The sequence below is a fragment of the Pyxicephalus adspersus genome, chromosome 1, assembly GCF_032062135.1.
Source record: "Pyxicephalus adspersus chromosome 1, UCB_Pads_2.0, whole genome shotgun sequence".
Taxonomy (NCBI): Eukaryota; Metazoa; Chordata; class Amphibia; order Anura; family Pyxicephalidae; genus Pyxicephalus; species Pyxicephalus adspersus.
The window spans coordinates 107,908,240-107,931,806 of NC_092858.1; the positions used below are offsets into that span (position 1 = coordinate 107,908,240).

Here is a 23,567-nt window from a genome sequence, read left to right on the forward strand (position 1 = left end):
CACTATTTTACTGGGCTGCCTAAATGCAGTACAATGAATCCTTATGCCTACTTTAATTGGACTTCAAGGCAAGGTTCTGTAAAGGAGGAAATATGAACATTAGATACAATGGGCATGTTTAAATGTTTTATAGATTACCTCTTTTTAAAAAAAAAGTAGTTAAACTGTTTTTTTTTTTTTTTTTTTGGTAGCTATATGAGTGCGCCTACAATGAAAATGAGAAGCTGAAAAGCAACCTTCGAGAGGCTCAGCTGGAGCTTATGGATATTAAATCTAAGCTGGAAAGAGTTGCTAAGGTAAAGAAGTCTGTATTTACAAAGTTTATAGTTGCAGTGTAAATGCTTGCAACAAGTCTTCTGAGAACGGGAAACTTTTTGTCTTTTTCAACCTTTTTAACATGTGTAAACCCTTGAAATAAATATTCAGGTCTTCAGGGAACCCCTGGCAATTACTTTATCCATATCTCACACATTACAGCTCAGTATATTAGCGTGGTGATCAGTAGAATGCCTTCTAAATTGCTGGCCAGCAGGTAGAATCGGATGCCTACAGAAAGCCAAAAAGTTCATGGTGTCAGTTAAACTGTACTAAGAGGTACAAAGTGCTCATTGCTCAGGGAAACTCTAGCAGCCTCTGGAGGACCCCTAGGGATCCATTCAACCCTGGTTGAGAAGCACTGGTCTTATTATCATTAATAAACATGATTTATATAGCGACAACATATTACGCAGCGCTGTACATTAAATAGGGGTATCAAATGCCCCGAGGAGCTTACAATCTATGAGGGGGGGGGGGAGCCTCACACAATAGGAGGGGCACTTGTTAGGTACATTCCTTCTGTGACATTGTTACTAGTTACAAATTATTAGTGCTTGATTATTGAACGGTAATAATAAACAATATCCAGTATTTACTTTAACCTCTTGGGGGGTTCATTTCTGTCTGGATTTATATGTCTAAAAGCGGTACATTAACTTATTTTACATTGTAGGCCTGTAATTCTTAGGCATAACTCACCAATATATGTCCAAACAAGGGTCTAATAGACATCCTGAGTATAATAAAGTTTGAAACACAAAATCATAAACTTAAATAAACTTAAATTTAATAATAAACTTTAAATAAAAAACACAAAATCTGTTAAAACAAGGGTGCATAAATAAATCAAAAATACTGAAACCTGTAATATAACTGTACAGTAGCAGACCAGACCATATTTATCTATTAAACTAATAAACATCCCAGGTGTGGTACATCTTAAAACAAAGGACAGCACATAGTCCAAAGTCACAATCTGGGCAGTAGAACCAGTCAGGCGTTCTGGGTTCACCACTGTAGTAGCACACTGTCCAACTCGACCTGTATCCATTTGTGGTGTTTGGTATTTCAAACATATGGCTTCACAAACCTTAAAAATGAACTCAGGGTGAGGTACAAGCCTGTCATTTTGTTGTTTGAAGAGAATGTAGGCATTCCACAAACATTGTTCCACAAGATGTCTGAAGATCTTTTTGTAGTATTTTTTTTGATTATTTTCTAACGGCCGGATAAGAAGTCATCGTCTGGTCAGCTCTGTCAACACCTCCCATGGTGCTATTATAGTCAATGGCGACTTGTGGTTTCAGGATCTCTTTCCCACCTCTTGTTCGTGTCATAACAGTGGTGGTGTTATGCACTGTGCTCAAAAGGCAGACATTCTTTTTGTCACGCCATCGCAGTGCCATCATTTTGCCTTTCTGCCAGGCAACTATTTCCCCAGTCTTGAGTTTCTGTTTGGTGAACATAAATGGCATTTCGCGCCGGTTAGCCCTAACGGTTCAATAAGCATCCATTTTATGCTGGATGAGAAACTCAAATAGTTCAGGGGAGCTGAAAAAATAGTCCGTATTGACACAATAGCCTTGATTGAGCAATGGCTCAATAAGTGACAGGACAGATGATGTTGCCACTCCATAGCTGCTGAATCTGGAGCTACATTTTTATGCCTTTCCCAGTGTATATCACAGAATTCCAAATCGAGCCTGTTGCTGATTTGCACAACATAAGCGATTTTACACCGAACCGTGCTCTCTTGAATACTACCTATTTCACCCAGCAGAGCCTCCCCTTGTAGGCTGTTGAACTTTCGTCTATACGTATGTCTCTTGTGCCACATAGCTGTTTTTGAAGTTGTTTAGGATCTTCTGATAGACCTCCCAAATTTTCTTGAGCTTAGGTGCAGGATGAGTGGTCTTATCATTATTTGAAAATTGTAAATATTTCATTATCAAGCCAAATCTCTATTCTGACATGACCGTGGCAAAAAAAAAGTGTAGTTTATTCGTGGACCAATACTAATTTTGCAGGGGTTTCCCCACCACTCCCTGGAGAATAACTAGGCCCAGAAAAATCCAGACGTCCTTTTCAGGGACAGGGTCCCAATTCCTGCTTCTCAAAAACCTGCTATGTGTAGCAGCTAATTGTTGCTAGTTAGAAATAACTCCAGGTTCGCCAAGGGGTTGTGTTCCACATCTAACCTCAGTGATAGAATCTTCGCTGTCACTTTTAGTGTCCGACGACAGGTCTCCAGGCGAATCACTTCGTTTGGCTTCACTAGCGATTCCAAGTCGCTCTCGCTGTCTTCAAGTTGTTCCAAAACAGCTCGAGTTGAGAGACGCCTTTTCAAAGCCATGGCAGAGGTCAGAGCTGGCGGCAGGCAGAAACGTCAGAATCCAGGGCAGGCAGAGACGTGGTAAGAATCCAGGCAGAGGTCAGGGCAGGCAGAGAAGAGGTCATGCAAAGATCAGTAAAGGTAATGGTAGACAGGCAGGGCACTGTAACAATTACTGTAGCAATCCAGAAATATAACGATTACTTTGTAATGGATTCAATACAGGTATTTTATATTGTGTGGCTCGGGGTTACCGCTATCAGTCGTTTTTTTTTACCCCAAGCCACACTCTGGGTTACCGCTCAGAACCCTGAATCAGATCTAAATTTCTGGGAATAACATTAGTGCCAGATAGTCGGCAGGACGGGAGTCCCCATGTTTGCACAGGGAATCCCCTACGTCATTATAGTGTGCATGTGCTGTGCAGGACCCGCATGGCCCACGCCCACTCTGATTTTTACCCAGGTTCACTGATTAAAGTGTATCTTCTTCAGCCTCGGAGAGCTTTATAAAATCAGGCCCATTGACTTCTTAATAATTCTTAGAAATCCTTAGTTATATCAGACCCATGGCTTCATTTTATAGTCATGATTCATAGATAAAATCTTGATTTTTGAAAAAAAAAAAAAAAATATCAGGATGAGAATGATATGCATGGCAAACCAGTAAATAGATTTAGGTTACTATTTACATTTACCAATTTATTACATGTGCAAGAAAAGATTCTGTCTTATTTACTAGATTAAAATGTATTTACTAAAGAAACCCAGTAAGAACTCGGTACAAAATGCATTTTTATTAGTTGCAGAACCTATGCAAGGAACAAAAGAGGGGACCCTATCTATGATAATAGGAAATATACTGGCCAACCCTGTAATTAGTCAAGGTATGAATCAAGTAGAAAAGAGACAGGGATTTTTGGCAGCAAACTAAGGTATATTTTTCAAAAAAGGTACAACATGAGTGACATGTTTCGTTATATCAGTGTGAGAAAAGCAAACATGGTAAAATCACAGATGGACTGTGAAGGCGTTGCAACAAAGGTACATAAAGCTCACAAATCTCGATCCCGACGCGTTTCGCCAGATGGCTTCATCAGGGGATGTGCAAGGAGAGTCAGAGCATCTGTACAGTAAGGTATAAACAAGAATAATTATGCCTATTGTAATGAATCATACATATTATTTACACAAGAGTGACAGGTCAGATCAAGATTATACAACTCATGACTAAGCACGTGTACCTTCCTATTGTTCCTGCATCACGTATAAATCAATATGTCTCATTACTTTATATTGCACAACATACCGGTATATATTTATCCGTATATAGTATTCTACATATAAGCACAAAATCATGTCAAGTTTGTTATGAAAGGAGAAGATCTAGTATTCTTTTGCTATTTGCTGGTTGACAAATGATTTTGTGCTCATATGTAGAATACTAAATATGAGTAATATATATGTTGTGCGTATCAATATAAAGTAATGAGACATATTGATTTATACATGATGCAGGAACATTAAGCAGGTACACCTGCTTAGTCATAAGTTATATAATCTTGATCTGACCTGTCACTCTTGTGTTATTATTATGTATAATTCATTACAATAGTCATAATTATTTTTGTTTATACCTTACTGTATAGACTCTCTAACTCTCCTTGCACATCCCCTGATGAAGCCATCTGGCGAAACGCGTCGGGATTGAGATTTGTGAGCTTTATGTACCTTTGTTGCAACACTTAGACGTTCTTTACTTATAAAGCAAGGCATATCCCTATCAATGGATGCCTTCACAGTCTAACTGTGATTTTACAATGTTTGCTTTTCTCACACTGATATAATGAAATATGTGTCACTCATGTTGTACTGTTTTTGGAAAATACACCTAATTTGCTGCCAAAAATCACTGTCTCTTTTCTACTTGATTCATATATTAGTTGCAGTCATTTAATAATGTAATGAAAAATTTGCATGGATATATGATTTGTGAAGAAAAAGGAATATATTTTTTTTGTATTTTTTTTCCTTTATGACATTTTCAGAAACAAGACCAATCATCAAGTCAAGCTGGCTTGCTGGAGGCTGAAAAGAGAGTAAGTGTTCACTGTCAAATGCCTATACAAGTATTGGTTTACAAGAAAGCCACAAACCATACAGTTAACTTTTTCTGTTACAGGACAAAAAGATTTTGGAGCGCAAGATGACAGAAATGGAAGATGATCTTAAGGTAACAAACATTTTGTTAAATGTTTAAAAAGTTTTTATAAAATGTCCAAAAAAAAAAAAAAAAAACTACAGTTTTAGTTTGTGCATTCAACCATTTCCTGATTTTGCTATAGTATTTCCACATCACATCTTACATTTCAAATAAGCCTAAACCACCAAAGTTGCAACATTTACATCTTGATTTATTAACCTCCTGAGCGGTAACCCTGAGTGTGACTCGGGGTAGAAAAAAGATGCTGAATGTGGTAATCCCGAGTCACACTAAAACAGTGATAAGTAATAGTAAATAGAGCCTTACCTGATCCGCCGGTGTTCTCCTTTGTCCTTCACATCTCCTTGCTTCCTCAGTATAATATAATAGTATGGGTATATTATTATTTTTTTTATTCATTTGATTTATTATTTTGACATGGTTTTGTGTGTTCTCATACTAATATATTATATTGTAAAGCACATTTTCATGGAAAACAATGTACCACTTTTAGACATAAGAAAACGGACAGAAATGAACCGCCCAGGAGGTTAAAGCTCTCCAAGACTACAGAAGATACACTTTCATCAATTTTGACTTTAATAAAACAGACTATATCTCAGTCAGACAACATATTTAAAATGTGTAGTCTACACAGTCTAGTAGTCAAAGGAGAAGATCAGCTATACCTATACAGCTATAACAGATGGCACTGGGCTCACCAAAACATGAACACCACACAATATACTACAAGGAAGCCAGCTTGTAGTCTGGATGTATATTATGTTTTTGTGATCTGTGTAACTTGGTGATTGGAAAGAACACCACCTATAGAACTACCACCACATTAGCAAGTTTCACAATTGCTTATAACCCATACTGGCAAGTCTGTTTTACAGGCTCAAGGTAAGCACAGCCTAATGGTGAAAGGTAATGTTGAGGGGGCCTTTCTTCACACCCAGTACTCCTGTTTAATGCAGAAGCTTCAAAAACCCAGCCAGGACAGCCAGCAGTAGTGCCAGCTATTGTGATCACCTGGGGAAGGGGTTGGTTGTGTTTTCTAACAATGGCTATACTAGACAATTGGAAAGATGATGTGTATCTTGGTCACTGGCATTTATATTATATAATAAATATATAGCATTATTATTGTAAATACTGCAAACCACTAAATGATCCCCTATCCATTCTGACTCATAGCTTAGCCCCCCTAGCGGTAATCCCGAGTGTGACTCGGGGTGGAAAAAACATGCAAAAAGCAGTAATTTTTGGAGCCCCTCTTACCTCTGCGCTCCAGCGGCGATCAGGCATTCCCTCTGTGAAGCTAGGGCGCCTGTCCATCAGAGGGTCCCGGTCATGCTGCTGCTCGCATCCGCAGTTAGATGCGATGAACCCATGGTGCATCACATCTAACTGCAGATGCGATCACCAATAGTAAATTCTGGGGGTGATGCCAGTGGCAATTTCCCGCTGGCATCCCCCCCGGAATTTACTATAGCTACTCGCATCACCTGGAGAATGTGCCGCTAGCAGCCTCCGGGTGATGTGAGCAGCTTCGTTGGTGGTTTCAGTGGAGAGATCAGGGCGGGGACACCGACACCGCATCACAAGGCAAGATCTGTGACATCTTCCGGGTGATGCGGAGGAGTGATGGATTCTGGGGGCGGGAAATTTAAAAGCAGATTGCTATGTATTTTACAGTACAAAACACATAAAAACCACACAATAAAAGTATAAAAACATATTTTAGTGCACCAAGCATCATTGCCCAGTGCCCCGATTTACATTTTGCCCACTATTAGCCTTGACCTTGATCTGACCTTTTGATGGCTTATAAATCACTTCCTGAATGTATTATTTCATCACTTTGTTTTTGACCTTGATTGTTTCTGACTGATTGCTGGAGACCACATGGCATCCAAACGGCACCTCGCCGGCGCAAGTGCTGTTTTGGATGAATTTGAAAGCAGCGATGGCGATTTGGAGTACCTTGTGGAATTGAGCGATAGTAATTCACCAGGAAATTTGTCATCAGACAGCGAAAGTGAACTGAGCGACGATTCTGGACCTGAGGTCAGTGCTGTGCACATGGTGTCCTATTGACCTTGATGCGGAACAAGCAGCACTGCCAAGATTTCCATTCACCGGCGCACCTGGGAAGAAAATTGAGGCTTAATGCGACGACATACCTGAAGTTGTTTTTGACCGATGAAGTTATCGAAAAATTTGTTGCAGAGACAAACAGGTAAGCCGTGTATGCAAACGGGTATGCTGTTCTGTGTTTGCTAACTTTTTAAAACTCTTTGCTAATTTTTTTTTTATGCAAACGTGTGCTGCTTTGCGTTTGCTAACTTTTTAAGAAAAATTTTATGCCAACATGTATGCTGGTCTGTTTGCTAACTTTTTGAAATTTGTTGCTATTTTTTTTATGCAAACATATATGCTTCTCTGGGTTTGCTAACATATTACTTGCAACCTTCACACTATTAAAGAACATATCCTAAAATACCTTTTTAATTTTGTTTTATGCAGGTACATTGGACAACAACAAGGTTCTCCACACCCGAGGTTTGCAAGAAGCAGAAAGTGGGAACCTGAGACCAAGGATGACATTTGGCTGTTTTTAGGCTTGGTGATCCTGCAGGGAGTTGTGGGCAAACCCATGCAGAAGTGGTACTGGTCCAAGAATAAAATGGACCAGTACCACTTCCATTCTTTGGCACAGTCATGCCAGAATACTGCTTTTCCCTCATCATGAAGTAACTGCACTTCGCAAACAATGACGAATTTGATGAGATTACCCATCCTGCACCAAAACTGAAGAAAATTTGGGAAGTGTCTCAGATGATTCTACAAAATTTCCAGCAAACCTATGTACCAGAAAGAGATGTCAGCATTGATGAAAGTCTAATGGCTTGCAATAGGAGGCTGGGTGCAGTACAAAGCGCCAAAGAGGGCACTATTTGGCTGGAAAACATATATGCTATGGGAATCCTCATCTGGCTACATTTGGAATATGGTACTGTTTACTGGAGAAGGGATGCAGTTGAACCCCAGATACAGCCATTATAATGGCAACATCTTCAGTGCTATCCCTCATTGAGCCATTTCTGAATCAGGGCTATTGTGTCATAACTGACAACTTCTACACCTCTCCTGAGCTTTACGAGTTCCTTCTGCAACACAGAACAGATACCTATAGAACCGTTGGGGCTAACCGGTGCAACCTGCCATCACTGTTTGCAAAAGGGAAGCTGAAGACAGGAGAAATTGTTGCCTGGCAGAAAGGAAAGATGATGGCCCTGAGATGGCGTGACAAAAAAGATGTGTGCCTGATAAGTACTGTCCATGATGCCTCCACCGTTCTGGTACACACAAAACGTGGGAAAGAAGTGATGAAGCCACAGGTGGTGATTGACTACAACACCACCTTGGGAGGTGTCGACACACCTGACCAAGCCATGACATTCTACCCAGCGATGAGGAAACAGCAAAGAAGCTACTACAAAAAGATTTTCAGGCATCTAGGTCAGCAGTGCCTACATTCTTTACAAAAAAAATAGTCAGAGGCCTGTGAACCATTCAGACTTCATTTTGCACGTTTCCAAACCCATAGTCAAGACCGATGATAGAGAAAGGAAGAAACGCAAAGAAACCAGGTTCTACTGTCGTGACTCTGATGTTGGACTTTGTGCAGCACCCTGCTTCAAAATCTACCACACCCGAAATGTCTACTAAAAATGTAAATATTATTTTTTCTAAAATCTGCATTTAATTTATAATATTATTTATCAATAATATTGCACCCTTGTTTGGAAAATTTCAGTGAGAAATTTTTGATAAAATATTTTTTTTTGATAAATTACATTGTTGTGGTCTATTTCATTATTTTTTATATTTATGATTTATAATTATATATTATAATTTATGATGATAAAATAATAAATATAATTATTATACCCGGGAGTTAATCTAATGAATTACAGGCCCACAATATAAACAAAAATTTCTATGCAAAAAAAAAAAGGATCACTTTTTGCATCAAAAAACTGACAGAATTAGAACGCTAGTGGGGTTAAAGTGCCTGAAACCCACAACTTTATTAAGATATGAAGCAGAGCAAATTAATAAGATTAGCATCCAATACAACTGCAGACATTAAATCTATGCAGCCAGTTGTGTCACTAGAACATGCAGCTAAATGAAGTATAAACCAGGATATTTTTTCTGACACTTTGAAGGTCCAAAAAATGTTGATTTATACTTGAGTATATATAATACTTTGTGTTCTGAACTTTACAAGTGTGTTTAAAAAAGTTAATAAACCTCAAAATCCTTGTAATAGCTTTTATTTACATACACACACTTGTGTGAATTCCTTCACAAAAATATTAGAAAAGCAAATATTAGGCTGTGTGGTTCAATTAGTGAAGTAATTCATTCTGTGAAAACACAGGTTCCAATTACAGCCCTTGTTTAAGGAAGGAGGGCAGCAAATGTTGTACATGCTGGTTATAGTGGTTTTCTCGCTGAAAATCTGAATAAAATGGATCAATCCAGACATTGTTCTGAAGAACAGCATACTTTGATTAAAAAGTTGATTAGAGAGGGGAAAACATATAAGAACTGCAGAAAAGAATAGACTGGTCAGCTAAAATGATCTCAAATGCCTAAAAATAGCAACCAAAACCTAAAAGATGTGGAAGAAAAAAAAAAGCTACCATTCCAATGGATAAAAGAATAGCCAAAATGACAAAGCCTCAGTCAATGATCAGCTTAAGGAAAATCAAGGATGGTCTAAAGTTACCTGTGAGTACTGTTACTATTAGAAGACGCCTATAAAAAACCAAGCTATTGGCAAGAAGCCCCTGAAAAGTACAAATGTTGAAATAAAGACATGCTGAAGAGGTTACAGTTACAAGAGATGACGCAACATTTTGTGGACAGATGAAAGCAAGATTGTTCTTGTTGGGTCAAGGGGCCAGAGTAAAGTTTGTCAGATGACCCCCAAACACTAAATTCAAGCCACAGTACAATGTAAAGACAATAAAGCATGATGGCACAGGCATCATGATATGGGGATGTTTCATACTATGGTGTTCAGCCTATTTATTGCATACAAGGAACCATTTTTGATTTGAATACAGCAATATACTAGATGTCATGTTGCCTTATGCCAAAGAAAAAATGCCCTTGAAATAGGTGTTTCAACATAACAATGACCCCAAACACCCAAGTAAACATGCAATGTCTTGGTTTCAGACCAACAAAATTGCCGTTATGGAGTGGTCAGCCCAGTCCCTGTACCTTAATCCAAAATTAAAAATTGGGGGGGGGGTGACAAAAAAATGCTGTTTCTGAGGCAAAACCATGAAGATTTATGGAATGTAGTGCAATCTTCCTGGGCTAGAATACCTGTTCACAGGTGCCAGAAATTCATCGACTCCATGCAACAAAGATGTGCAGCACTTCTCAGACACAGTTATACAACTAAATATTAGTTCAGTGATTCAGCAGAAAGCAAAATCGTGAAACTTTTTTAGTTTATGTTTGAGTTTGTAAAGAAGAATGCAGACACTGCTATTTGTTTAATCACCCAATATTCCCTTTTCTTCACTTCCTGTAAAGGATACATTTTATCTTTATGTTTTGATTTGGAATAGAATGTGCAAAGCAATTGTGTGTATGGAAATAAAAGCTATTTTTTTTTTTCGATTATGGATGGATTATAGATATTTAGCTTCATTCACTTAAGAACACTGCTATTATTCTGAAAACAATTGTATGTGATGTTCAAAACCTTTTGCAGTATATCTTTATTTATGTGCTCTGTTGTGCCATCTTAACTTTTTATTACTTTTGTTTTAGGTTCTAACAGACCTAAAATCTGACAACCAACGTCTTAAGGATGAAAATGGAGCCTTGATTCGAGTAATAAGCAAACTGTCGAAGTGAAAGGGCAATATTTAATCCATATTGTATCCATGCTATAAAATCTATTCACACCTCTGAAGAGTTGCCACTTTAAAGATGGCTCTACATGTTTTGGATACATACAAGTCTGTATATAAGGAGTAAGTTTATGCAAACAGCTTACAATATTAGAAGGCTGTAGAAACGCCTTAAATGTTTATATCATCTGTTCAAGCCTATGAGACCAGATACATTGAATCCGCTAAAAGAGTACAACTAGCTGGGCAGACAGCAATGGCAATCTCAGTATTTCCATTTGCTAGTGGGAAATCTGCACCAATTTCAACCAGAGGTCATATGAATGCTTTAGGCATGTAATTTAGGTAGTCCTAACACTTGGCCATCAAGCTACCTCCTGCCATCTTGTGTAATCACTGGATTACAGCTGCTATGTAATAAATATACATAGCAGATAGTCAGACCAACCTTTTACAGTTTCTCCTTTCCCAGGTCGATACTAAAATATAAGTTAGTGTGATGAAATATTGAGCAATTAAAATGTTAAGGGGTTCATGGATAAGCAAATAATATATACAAAGATTAGATTTATTTTCATTAAGGTGTTTTTGTCTTTGTGACCCACTATCCATTTGATTTCAAAATGTTTATCCCACTTTTATTGGGTTTTATACATTTGTGTGTTTCATATCTACACATAGGAAAATGGTATAGGGAATAGTTAGCAGATACTGCTCATGGTTTAATATAGTTATGAGTTGTACTTATTTTATTCTACACATTTTAAGACAACATACATAGTCAGTAATGTTAATGTTTTTCTTTCATTTAAGGCACTTTATAAAAGACATTTAGGCTTAGTTTACATTGGTGGTTAAAACATGCCGTGTTTTACCACTCTCTGTCTAACTAGCAACTGCTAGGTTCCTGGGAGCATTAACAGGCAGTAACAACTACGGATTTGAAAATGTGTGTGCATGCATTTGCAAAAGCCTAGCTAAACTGTGTTTTACATGATGGGGCCAATAAAAAGCAAAGAGTTGTGTGGTACAGCAATACTAATTATTTAAAATATTGTATACATTTTGTTATTGTGTTTTTAATGTTTGCATTAAATAAAGTAAGGTAAAGGAAGTAAGGTGATACTTAATGAAGGTGTTGCGTATGAATTCTAACGTGTTTTGCAGAATACTCCCTTCTTCAGGGAATATATCTCATATGAAACACCATAAGTCTAAACTGGTCCGCAATCCTAAAGCCAAAGTCAACACAAACATTCCAATAAGAAAGATGAATCAAAATACTGTTATCCTTTTAAAAACAGCTCTGCTGTAGGAGCTAACCTATATCATCTAAAGAACAGAGCGGTTTCAAAGCTAACATGTACCATCTGGCTAAAAAGTTAATCCAAAGTCTTAACATGTCACTAATGGTAAATGGTTCCATAATGCCGAATGCCCAGTTTTAGTTGTCTCTTTGGATGTACACTCTTTATCTGTCTTGCTGAAGTATAGCATTATCCTGATTCATCTCCTTATTGGAAGGTTTGTTTTGACCTAGGCGTTTGAATTTTGGCCCAGTTTAGACTTTTCTAAGGTTACATATGGTTTTTCATATGAGATATATTCCATGAAGAAGCAGGTATTCCGCAAAACGCGACAGAATTTTTACGCCTTCATTAAGTATCAATAACCACAGGTTTGGGCTTAAGCATATGTTATACATTTTTAATATGTACTTGAGACCTTACTTTATTTAAAAAAAAAAAAAAAAAATATATATATATATATATACACACACACACACACACACACACATACAATGTTTTATTTAGTTAGTAATTGTTGTGCCACACAAGTCTTTTCTTCATTGGAGGTGGCTTGACATTAATTTCTTAAACATCGAATGGGGGGGGGGGGGGGGGGGGGGGGGGGGCTAACTCTTTCTCTACTTGGTATTTTTTTTTTTTTTTGCTTTAGAAACTAGTTTTTAAAAGAACTGTTGGGAAAAAGTTAAAATGGCTTGTCAACTACGTGTCAATGCAAGCGGTGACAAGTAGTTTCAATTTATGTCAAGGCCTCTGGACATTGCATGTAGTATTTGTAAAAACATGATAGTGCTGATAAGCATAAAAAATTATTCGGTGTTGAGCACTTGTGTGAATTTAGCCCTAGTCTGACAAAAGATATTTATTTAATTATAGATCTCTTGCAAGACTTTTTAACATTTACACTGCACCTCACATAGAAATGGCAAATACTACATTTTTGGCACACTAATAGCATTTTGCAACTCTCAGTTTTCTAAGACACTATGCTTTACTTAGATGTAATGAATGGGGAAAACAGAACACTGGGTCTAAAGTTTCAACTGCTTACATTTGTACTGGCTGGTTTCAAACTTTACAATTCCAGCTACAGTGGCTTCAGAAAGTATTCAGACCCTCTTCATTTTTTTCAATTTTGTTTTGTTGCAGCCTGAGTGTTAAATATTTTTTTCCTCTCATTATTCTACACTCTTTACCCCATAATGACAAACTGAAAACAGAATTTTAGAAATTTTAGTAAATTTATTAAAAAGAAAAAAAGTATTTAGAATTTTTGCATTTAAAATTTAGCTTAGATGCCTCCCAATTTTCTTGATTGCTGTCGAGATGTTTCTACACCTTGATCGGGGTCTATGTAAGGTAAATGAAATTGATTGGGCATGATATGGAAAGGCACACGCCTTAATAGAAAGCCTCATAGCTGACAATGCATATCAGGGCAAAAACCTAGCCAAGAGCACAGCGACCTTTATTTTTAAATCGAGGGGAGTTATAAATATATACAACTCAACTCCATCTTTCATTATAATTGCAGTCAAGGGCTGTATGTACTGTTTTTTTAAATATATATGTCATGGAGACCTAAGTTTCTGATACATTGATTATATTGTAGTAAAAACAGAATACTGAGGAACGTGTACCAAAATAATAGCATTGACTGCAGGCTCCTTGCAACTAGTATTTTCTGCACGGCCATTTCACAATATGCATTTTATTACCTAATTAAGAAGGTATCTCAGCAGAGGCAGGGCTTTGCATCCTCGTGTCAAACTGCCAGCAAGCAGATGCCTAGGCTGCAGATTACGAAACAGTTTCCTCTACAGCAGGCCCTCAAGAATAATCAGCAGTGCAGTACTGACTTGCCAATTGCAGTCTTCAGAATCAAGAGTGGGCAATCTAATTCCCACAAGCCTGTATGGAGAGAGATGTGTATTTGTAAGAGAGCAATAGCTTGTAAGCACTAGCCCATAGACTAATTATGTAGAACCTGTATAAACAATGTCTTCATTTATTTTTGTATAACATTTTGTATCAGTAGCGCTACAAGCCCTCTGGAAGCTTTATGCTGCCTTCCACAAATTTGTATCTCACTACTTCATTCATTCCTTACAAATATAGTTATCAATTTTTTGTTCTACCACTAACACCTGCATTTGGTAGCAAAAAAATAAAATAAATAAATAAATAAATATATACATAATTACCTAAAGAAAAAAATATTTAAGTTGCACAAGCTAGATGCACCGATAACTATTCCTTGGAACGACTCTGGAATTCTAAAAATGGAAGACATGATTGTGAAGACTTGATAACACACTTATTTTGAAGCTGCATGAACAATGCCTTCATTTATTTTCATATAACATTTTGCATTACATAGTTGTTAGCAAGTATAAAACATAATATAGTTAGATTGCAACGTGTGGCAAATTTAAGACAAACAAATGTATATTGTTCTTCATGTACTAACTTTGTTGACACCTAAACAGTACAACAAACTATTCTGATAAGTATTTTCTAAAAAAAAAAATTTGGCTGTATTACATATTAAATGTGACTTTCGATTTGCATCCTTATTGTGTAAACAAGATACAAATTTGGTAGCATTAAGTTGGTGAATATTTTTGCAGTTTACAAAATACAGATTATGTCCTAATGAAAAATGTTAATGCCATAGTTGTAAATTTAGTCAGATGTCTGTACCCAGATTGTTTTTTTAGGAAAAACACAACTCTTTAAATGTGTGATTTTTGCACATCGATAATAAACGGACAACTTATTTATTTCTACCTGACCTATATTTATCCAATGATTCTAATGCAAAATATTAAACCTTTGTGTACTAGTATTCCACTCTGACCTCCTATACAATAGTGGTAAATACAAGGCTATAGTACAGTGGCATTACAAAGATAAAATTATGCTCCTAAAATGCATAAAATGCTAAATAGCCATATCCAAAAGTGCAGCATGCCTCAATTTATATTCACAATGATATGCTAAATTTTCAAAGATAAATGTAGTGCTCAATTTAACACATTAGGAAAATAAATAAGTGGCAAAAATCTAAGGAAATCAAAGTCTGGTTTGCAGCATGCATATATGATAACATTACAGTCTTTATCTCCGTCCTACATTCTACAACTAAAGCATATTTTAGACAAATACTATTTGTTATATAGGTAATGCTTACCATTATGGGAGAATCAGAGCTTATCCTGCTTGTCCCCTACTTTTCCGTTGGGGAATTTATTTAAAAAGAACAAAAACAAAAAAAAACAAGAACTTTTGACACTACAAATTTTATAACCATGTGCTAGGTCTATTAAATCCAGAAATATATGCAGTTGCCATTATTTGCAAACAACTGTGATTTAAATAAAGGTTTCATCTGCCTCCTCCCACCATCCCAACTGGTCTCCAAATGTTATTATTATAATAAAAGGGGAAAAAATACTTCAGCTGCTAATATCTCCTAACCTTTTAATATCCTGTACATGTGGTAGTCATATGCAGTACATTACCATTGATGACAATATGATTTTCTTCATCAATCTACATTCTCCTGGATTTAAATGCATTTGCATTAAACACATGATTAAAAAAAAATTGAACTATTCCTGAAGCCCTGCAAAAGAGGTTTTTTAACCAAACAAATATATCCTTTCTCGGAGCATACAGGGCTATCTCTACAGGTATTAATGTTATCTAAAAACCTCCCATTCTGCCCTATTACCATTACTGTTTTTGCCTTGTTTGATTATTCAGAACTGTATTTTGGGAGATCTGTGGCATAATTATGTGTTTTGAAAGATTACAAAAGACGACAACTGAGTCAATGTTTCTTTATTAAGGTGACATCTTACAAAATAACAAAGACAACAATTATCTTTCACAAACAAACACATCAAGGTAGGCTGAACAGGAAACCACCTCCCATTAACTCCACCTTATATATTCTTGAAAACAGAGACAAAGACAGAATACATGCATATTTAGTCTGAGTATACCCCACCTGGATACACTGTTCTCAGAAATTATGGCTTTTATATCTCAGCATGGCAAAGATTTATAATACAGACAGCACAAGACATAAGAAGGGTCAGCCCCTATGCCAGGGTAAAGGCCATAATCTATTGCATGGATAAAAATCCGTCAACATTTAGCAGGTTATAGGACAACAGGACACACACATATGAAAAAATAATTTCATTAAACACATAGCCCCTTTCCATATGTACCTATATTTATCTATATTTTTCTGTACTAATAACTTTGACTATGTACTTTAATTTCCTCTTTAGCATGCGTACATTCAAAAAAAAAAAGTGTAAGACAAAAACCCTTATCAAGATATATCCCAAAAGGTTCAGATTTGCTGCCAATAAAACATGGCACACCTTTTGAAAAACCCAATATATCATAACTTATTATTTATTATTTTTAACCTATTTGCATCATGGCAAAACAAAAAGCATTGGAAAATCAGATTGAAACTAGCTTGTTTGCAAAATCACAATACAAAGGTGAACTTTTTGTTTTCTTATATTACTAGTAAATGTAAATTACCAAAACAGATTTGCCATGTGTGTAAGGAGGCCAAAAATACATACCCTACCATTCATTCACTCACTCTTACGAGCATACAATTATCCCCCATGCTGGTATGTACAGAGTCACATGCATGTTATGTACAGATTAACATATATCCTGAGCAGGCACACATATATCTGAGCACACATACAGGCCTCTGATCATAATGGGCATGCAGTAAACATGATTTCCTGAAATTTCTCAAACTTAATATGGCTGCTATCCATTAATCTGTCTTGGTCTGTAAACTACCCTGTATAGCATGTTTTTTCCCATTCTTTATATATACTTATCCAGCTTCTTTATTACTATAACATATCCTATTTCCGATTATTTTTTGATAATCCTTATAATATAAACTTTTTCTTTAAAAAAAATAAATAAAAGACACTGGAAATACAGCAATAAATATGATTAAAAAGCTATTCCTTAAAATAGAAGACTGTATACATTTTATATATGTGTGATTCACTGACAGTCTTGGCCCCAGGAATATGGAGCCATGCAACCCTATTAATACTTATCAAGTTCCCCTTATGTTCAGGTTTCCCAAAATACATAATCATTTGCATTCCACAGCAGCGTCTAAGTAACAGAAAATTGAACATCTCTACGAACAAAGATGCTCAAAGCACAGAAAAGGCCTGAATATAAAAAGCATACAGGTAAGTGGATTTCTAGGAAGAGGGGACAAGCTATAACTACAGGTCACAATTCTGTGTTTTACAATTACCTCATCATTAAACTTTTTATAAGGGATATCCCTCAAAGATTTCATTTAGTCAACAGCATTTACAAAGCACACCAACTCCCTACTCTTGGGGCTATTTAAAAAAAAAATATTTTGGGTAATCGCTTTGGTATCAGTAGTGCTACAAGCCTTTTGTAAGATTTATGCTGCCTTCCACAAATTTGTATCTCACTACTTCCATTCTTTCCCTACAAATAAAGCTATCAATTTTGTTCTACCACTTACACCTGCATTTGGTAGCAAAAGAAATAGATATAATTACCTAAAAAAATTAAGTTGCACAAGCTAGATGCACGAATAACTATTCCTTGGCAAGATCCTAGAGTAGATGTCTACATTAGAAAAAACGGAAGACGTGATTGTGAAGACTTGATAAACCATTCATTAAAACAATATAATACTCATTATACTTCTTTCCATTGATGCTAGGGATTATATTATAGATATGGAGATTGCATATGTGCATAAGTGCTTTAAAAAATATGTGCACAAGAACTAAGAAAAATTTAATTCTATCAGGTATAAGGAAAAAATACAATGTGTATGTCAAATTTTTCTAACACGTTAAGAGTATTTGTGAAGAAATATGTTCACCTTTAACAGCATATACTAGACTTTTACAGTAAAATACCTTGAATAATAAATACCTACAATAATACGTATAAATCTAAGTTTCATACCACGGTTAATTTAAAATTGATAAACCAACCTATAGCAAAGTCAGAGAACATACTTTGTCAATAACCCAGTGGCTCTCTACTACTAATTGTTGGAAGACGGGCATATCTTACAGGTATTTACCCACCAATGTATGCTAACAATATAAAGTCTTTCTAGAACACACAAAAGAGGAAATCATTGGTTTGGGATCACTTGAAAAAGAGAAAAACTGTTTATCTTCTGAATGTTGTGGGTAAATATTTTAACAGCCTTGTAATGTAATGCCACCCCTAAATGTGTTCCATAAGTCCTGTCTGCTGTGCGTTTGGGGTTGCTAGTGGGTGAGCAGAAGGTGCTTGTATGTTTAGGTATGCACAGCAGAGGGAGAGGGAAGGAGGGAAGATATTAAAGGGAAGTATGTGTGTTGTGTGTGTGATTTTATTTACTTCTTTACTCCAAGAGCAAGGTCCACTTCTTCCTCGGGTTTAAGTGGATGCCACTGAGCAATAGGGCGACGTGGATTGGCCAGCATATCTGACCAATGTCGGAGCTCTGTTCCTGTTGCACTGCATCCAACAAAGATCTTTCCAATTGCCTCATTCTTACCCAGTTTGTCATAGTCCAGAACTGTAATTACAACTTGTACTTTCTGTGAAAAAGATAAAAAAAAAAGTAATTTTGGGTGAAGGGAATTTTTACCACTCACTCAGCAGTCACTGAGCCAAGTAGAAAGCCTCTTGCAATTGGTATTTGCAACACCCTGAACCTATGTAGTAAATAAACTCAATTGTTAGGAAATCTGTGCCATTACTGTTTAATCCTTTTGGAAAAGCTAGTTTTCTGACTGTCATGCTGATTTAATGGTTTCAGCACTGTTTTGAAGGACCAGTAACAATATGCATAGATTTCAAAAGTCCTGATTTATACTTCACTTCTGCTGCTTGTTTCAGGTAGGTGAAATGGAAAGCATTAGCTTTTAAGGATCCGCATGTCAGCCAGATAACTGGCATTTTCAGAGTTCAGCAATGGCAGATCCTATATTTCTCTAAACATGACTTTGTTCTCCTATTTTTGTGTTTTTGAATGAATGAATATAGCAGTGATCTAAGAAAGAATATTGTTTATAGATGGTAGAAATAAAAATATCATCAAATTACTACTTTTTGGGGAAATACAAAAAAAAAAAAAATGGTGTGAAATAAACCAGAACATTTAAATGTCTAAAGAAAATGTTGCCTTTACTGACCTAACATAGTGACTAACTTAATTAGCACTAGTAATTCTGGAGCTGTATTACTTGTTGTTGGCATAATTAAACTTCTTTAGTAAGTATATTTTTCCAACCACCTGCTATAAAAATAAATCATACTAGGCAGTGTTTTTATGAATGTTTTAAGTGAATGTTTATTTATACCTGTATCTGCTCGAAAGGAATCTCGAAACTAAAAGACTCATTGAAATATGGATTCAATGTCTTCTTTTTCACTGTTGTTTTCTTCTTTTTTAGACGTTTCCCATTTTGCATCAAATGGATTTTTACATAGGGATCTACAAATTTATGAGCAAAACAAATATTGTAAGTAAAGTTTTATACCTCAGTGAGGCTGAGAAACACAAAACATTGAATTAGGAAAAAAACATTTCTTTTTATGCCATTGTTACCACATAAACTGAAAGCCAACAGTAAACAGCTATAGAACCAAGGCCTCAACTTTCTCTCTCTCAGGAAAATAACCATATACCATAAATACCAGGATGACACCGAACAACCATGACAACGGATTAGCTCAGACAATAGAAGCTGCTAGAACAGTGTGAATAGAACATCCCCAAGACAATGATATACCAAAACAATCTAGGGTTCTTTCCATCCACTGCTGCTGAGAACCATCACACATCAGTGATGTGTAGATGCATAATTTACATAGAACATTTCTATAGCAAGGAGTCAGATATTTGTAGCTGCTACAAAGTTTAGAAATCTGAGTAGTGGTTACCTGACAAACCACCCACATCCATCTTCTTAAGATTCTTGGCTTCCAGTATGCAGACTGTCAGTTTCCCAGCAGTGGGAACATATCGTAGGGAAATGCAGATGTCACCGAGTTTCTCAGGCTAAAGGTAAAATTCGGTAGAGAGAAGCAAACACATTTTTATTTCACAGTTTATTTTCTTGTTTTGTACTCCACAATATCTTAACATTGTTTCTGGAGGTAAATGATCATCATTTTGGTAAGGTTTTTTAAAATTAATGTGCATGTCATGAATTGTTGTAATGCACCAGTTTATCCTACCATTAGTAATCTCATAATATTGAAGCATGTCTGACATCTGTCAGTTAGATTCAAATCTGCCTTTGAAGCATAAATGTAATTGTCTATACAGAAAGAAAGATAATTCTTAAGCACAAGCTTCAGGAAGAACACCTATGTGGTAATGAAAAACTGACCCTAACATACGTTCTAACCCACAGCTACCTCTTATCCATAACTAGAAGAATATAACATTTGTCTGAAGTTCCCCTTAAAAAAACAGTTAGAAGGCTGAATCTTTCCAATTAAATTAGGTCATTCTTCAAGATGAATACCTTTATCAGATATGCAAAACCAATCTTCTTGAAGCAGAGCCTAATCTCACACCTGAAGTCAAAGGCAGTTTTATGAATCCGGTCCTAATTTACAAAATAAATTGCTGATGTAAATCTAGAATCTGTCCTTAAAACATCAAGCAGTGTATATATAACAGCATGCTCAGCTGAGCTTATTTAACTCATACTTGAGTTATTTAGACAAATATTTTAACAACTGTTAATGAGGTTATAAAGGGACTTTAACCTCATTAACAGTAAACTCACTTCTTCCTTTTCTGCGCTCTGCAAGTCTCTCCATTCTTCAATTGGTTGACCAAGGTCTACTGTATTCATTGGGACTTTCACCTCTCCAATGATGTCATGTTTAGAGAAGCGGTCAAAGTCATATATGGCCATGACTAGAGTTTTTCCACCAAGCTCTTGATATGGAATCTGGAGAATACAAAATGTTATTAAAACATTAATCCACCAGCTCAAAATGTTTATAGACTAAAAAGCATTGAATATAGAGTGCATGATTTTATTAAGAAAACATGTCTGTGGTATATCCAAAACCATAGAGGAAAATGATATAAATGCTGCAGAGAGTTGCATTAGCAGATGTCGCAAGTCGAGAGAGTCATGAGCCTTCATATTGTGACTCTCTGTACTACTTTGTAGCTTTATTGGTAAAATTTGAGCTCCCAACTGTTTGAATCTTGTGTTATTTCCAGAAGTCTGTTTAGGGTTGTTCAGTGTTTCCCAAACCAACCTAAAAATATGAGAAATGTGGTTGCACATGGGATAGAGGGTTTTACAATTTCCAGCAAATGCACCCTTAAAGACAATTATCTAGGGTAATTTCACATTTATATTAAACAAGGCTTCACAATCTGTAAACCAGCATATATTTACACATAAATATACATTAAATAAGACAGGTATCTAAGGTATATGTCACCTAGGACACTTTGTAATATGTCACTTTGTAATATACAGGTTGAATCGAAAATCCGGCCATCGATAATCGGGATCCCTCAGTTTCCCGGCATGAATTTAGGAATCGCATTTGCAATACAGGGACTGCAGTACACTGTTTGAACACTAATGTTTTCATGGTGCTGTTCAGCAGAAATTAGATGCTGTTAGGTCTTGCTTGCTTAACTAAATTGAGACTTCCCTGCTGCCTGCTCTCTGGAACTGTGCCAGATGTCCGCAGGTGCTGCGAGAGGAAGACTAGGCCAGTGTGTGGAGGGGAGTATAAAAAAAATAAAATCCTAAATTTTCAAAAATGATTGATTATTATAATTATTAATAATAAACAGGATTTATATAGTACAACTTATTACGCAGCGCTGTACAATAAACAAGGGTTGCAAATGACAGATGAATACAGACAGTGATACAGGAGGAGAGGACCCTACCCCGAAGAGCTTACAATCTAGTAGGTGGGAGAATTTACACACAATGGGATGGGAGATATGTAGTGGTGGGTTCAAAAGATAGAAGAAGATGGGTAGGCAAGTTTGAAAATATGGGTTTTGAGTGCTCTTTTAAATGAGCATTCCAGACTATTCCAGAGAGTTGGGGCAGCTCTAGAGAAGTTTTGTATCCATGCGCGTGATGGGGTTATGAGTGAGGAAGTCATTAGTAGGTCATGGGAGGAGCGGAGAGAGCGGCTAGGGGAGTACTTTTTTACCAGGTCAGAAATGTAAGTGGGACAATAACTGTGGAGGGATTTAAAGGCAAAGCACAGTCGCTTAAATTTGATTCTAAGGTGAAATGGAAGCCAGTGTAGAGAACTACAAAGAGATGCAGCAGAAGAGGAGCGGTGGTAAGGATGGATGAGTTTGGCTGCACCATTCATAATAGATTGTAGAGGAGGTTAGTGGAATACCAGAGAGGAGGAGGTTACAGTAGTCCAGACAAGAGATGATAAGAGCATGTACAAGGAGTTTGGTGGTCTCAGGGCACAGGTAGGGGCAGATTTTGCATAGATGAAAGTGACAGGACCTGGAGATGTTCTGAATATGGGGGGTAAATGAGAGGGCAGAGTCAAAGTTGACGCCAAGAGAACTTGCTCCAACACTCCTTAGGTCCGGAGGTTGCCGGATTTTTGAATGTCAACCTGTACTAGTATTTGATGTCCGATTTGTATTTTATATACATTTTAAAATGCAACTCTAACAGGTGAAGTTAAGATTTGGCTTTTGCACCTGCCGGTTTAGGAGATCACACAGAAGGAATTAAACTGGGGACGAATTTTGAACAATTTTTTTGTTGATTTCAATTTTTAAGCCTATTTACACTATAACAGGTATGTTGATTCTGAAAGTGCAGTTAGTTTTCTTCTATCACGTCAGGTTTTTTCTCTACCGCCTATATTAATGCCATTACCTTAATGTGGATTTGTATAGGCTTTTCATTTACACGCAAGACCGTGTGGTCACAGGTTGTGCGCTGCTCTACGTAGTGAATAAGCAAAATGTATTTTTGTATTTAAACACGTATTTCCTTTCTTTCAGATCATGTCTGGCTCTGCTGTTTTTCATTGTAAGTGCCTAAATAACCCTGATTAATTTTGTTATATCTGTGGCAGTTTCACCATTCCCAGTCAAAGGGCTAACATCAGCACATTTGTAAGGCAAGCCTATTTGGCATTTTTCAAAGTTAAACTTGATCAAGATAAGTCTTGGGCCCTTCATAAGGTGTGTAAACAGTGTGTTGAGAGCTTACAGATGTGGACAAAGGCAACACGTGATAAGACGCTATTTGGTATACCTATGGTTTGGCAAGACCCAGGGGATCATTTCAGTGACTCTTACTTTTGTATAGTGAAAACTTCAGGATATAACAAGAAAAATAAATGTAACGGTGTATCCTA

General features: G+C 36.6%; 2 protein-coding genes across 3 annotated transcripts in view; one reads left to right on the forward strand and one right to left on the reverse strand.

Moving 5' to 3' along the window:
- The window catches only part of LOC140338799 (protein phosphatase 1 regulatory subunit 12B-like), a 31,063-nt gene extending 18,381 nt beyond the window's left edge, over positions 1 to 12,682 (forward strand). Inside the window, exons 4-7 of the mRNA XM_072423105.1 lie at positions 192 to 296; positions 4,698 to 4,748; positions 4,832 to 4,882; positions 10,721 to 12,682. Of these exons, the coding sequence (XP_072279206.1) occupies positions 192 to 296; positions 4,698 to 4,748; positions 4,832 to 4,882; positions 10,721 to 10,807 (294 nt within the window). The 3' untranslated portion in view covers positions 10,808 to 12,682. The remainder of the gene's footprint in view (positions 1 to 191; positions 297 to 4,697; positions 4,749 to 4,831; positions 4,883 to 10,720) is intronic.
- The window catches only part of LOC140338781 (synaptotagmin-2-like), a 63,911-nt gene that overhangs the window by 5,088 nt on the left and 35,256 nt on the right, over positions 1 to 23,567 (reverse strand). The window contains exons 6-9 of one of the 2 annotated variants that reach the window (XM_072423090.1): positions 20,969 to 21,136; positions 20,112 to 20,229; positions 19,529 to 19,662; positions 18,561 to 18,763 (exon numbers count right to left, since the gene is read on the reverse strand). In XM_072423090.1, the coding sequence (XP_072279191.1) occupies positions 18,561 to 18,763; positions 19,529 to 19,662; positions 20,112 to 20,229; positions 20,969 to 21,136 (623 nt within the window). Of the gene's footprint in view, positions 1 to 15,941; positions 18,764 to 19,528; positions 19,663 to 20,111; positions 20,230 to 20,968; positions 21,137 to 23,567 lie in introns of those variants that run through there. The other variant, XM_072423092.1, reaches the window with a different exon arrangement.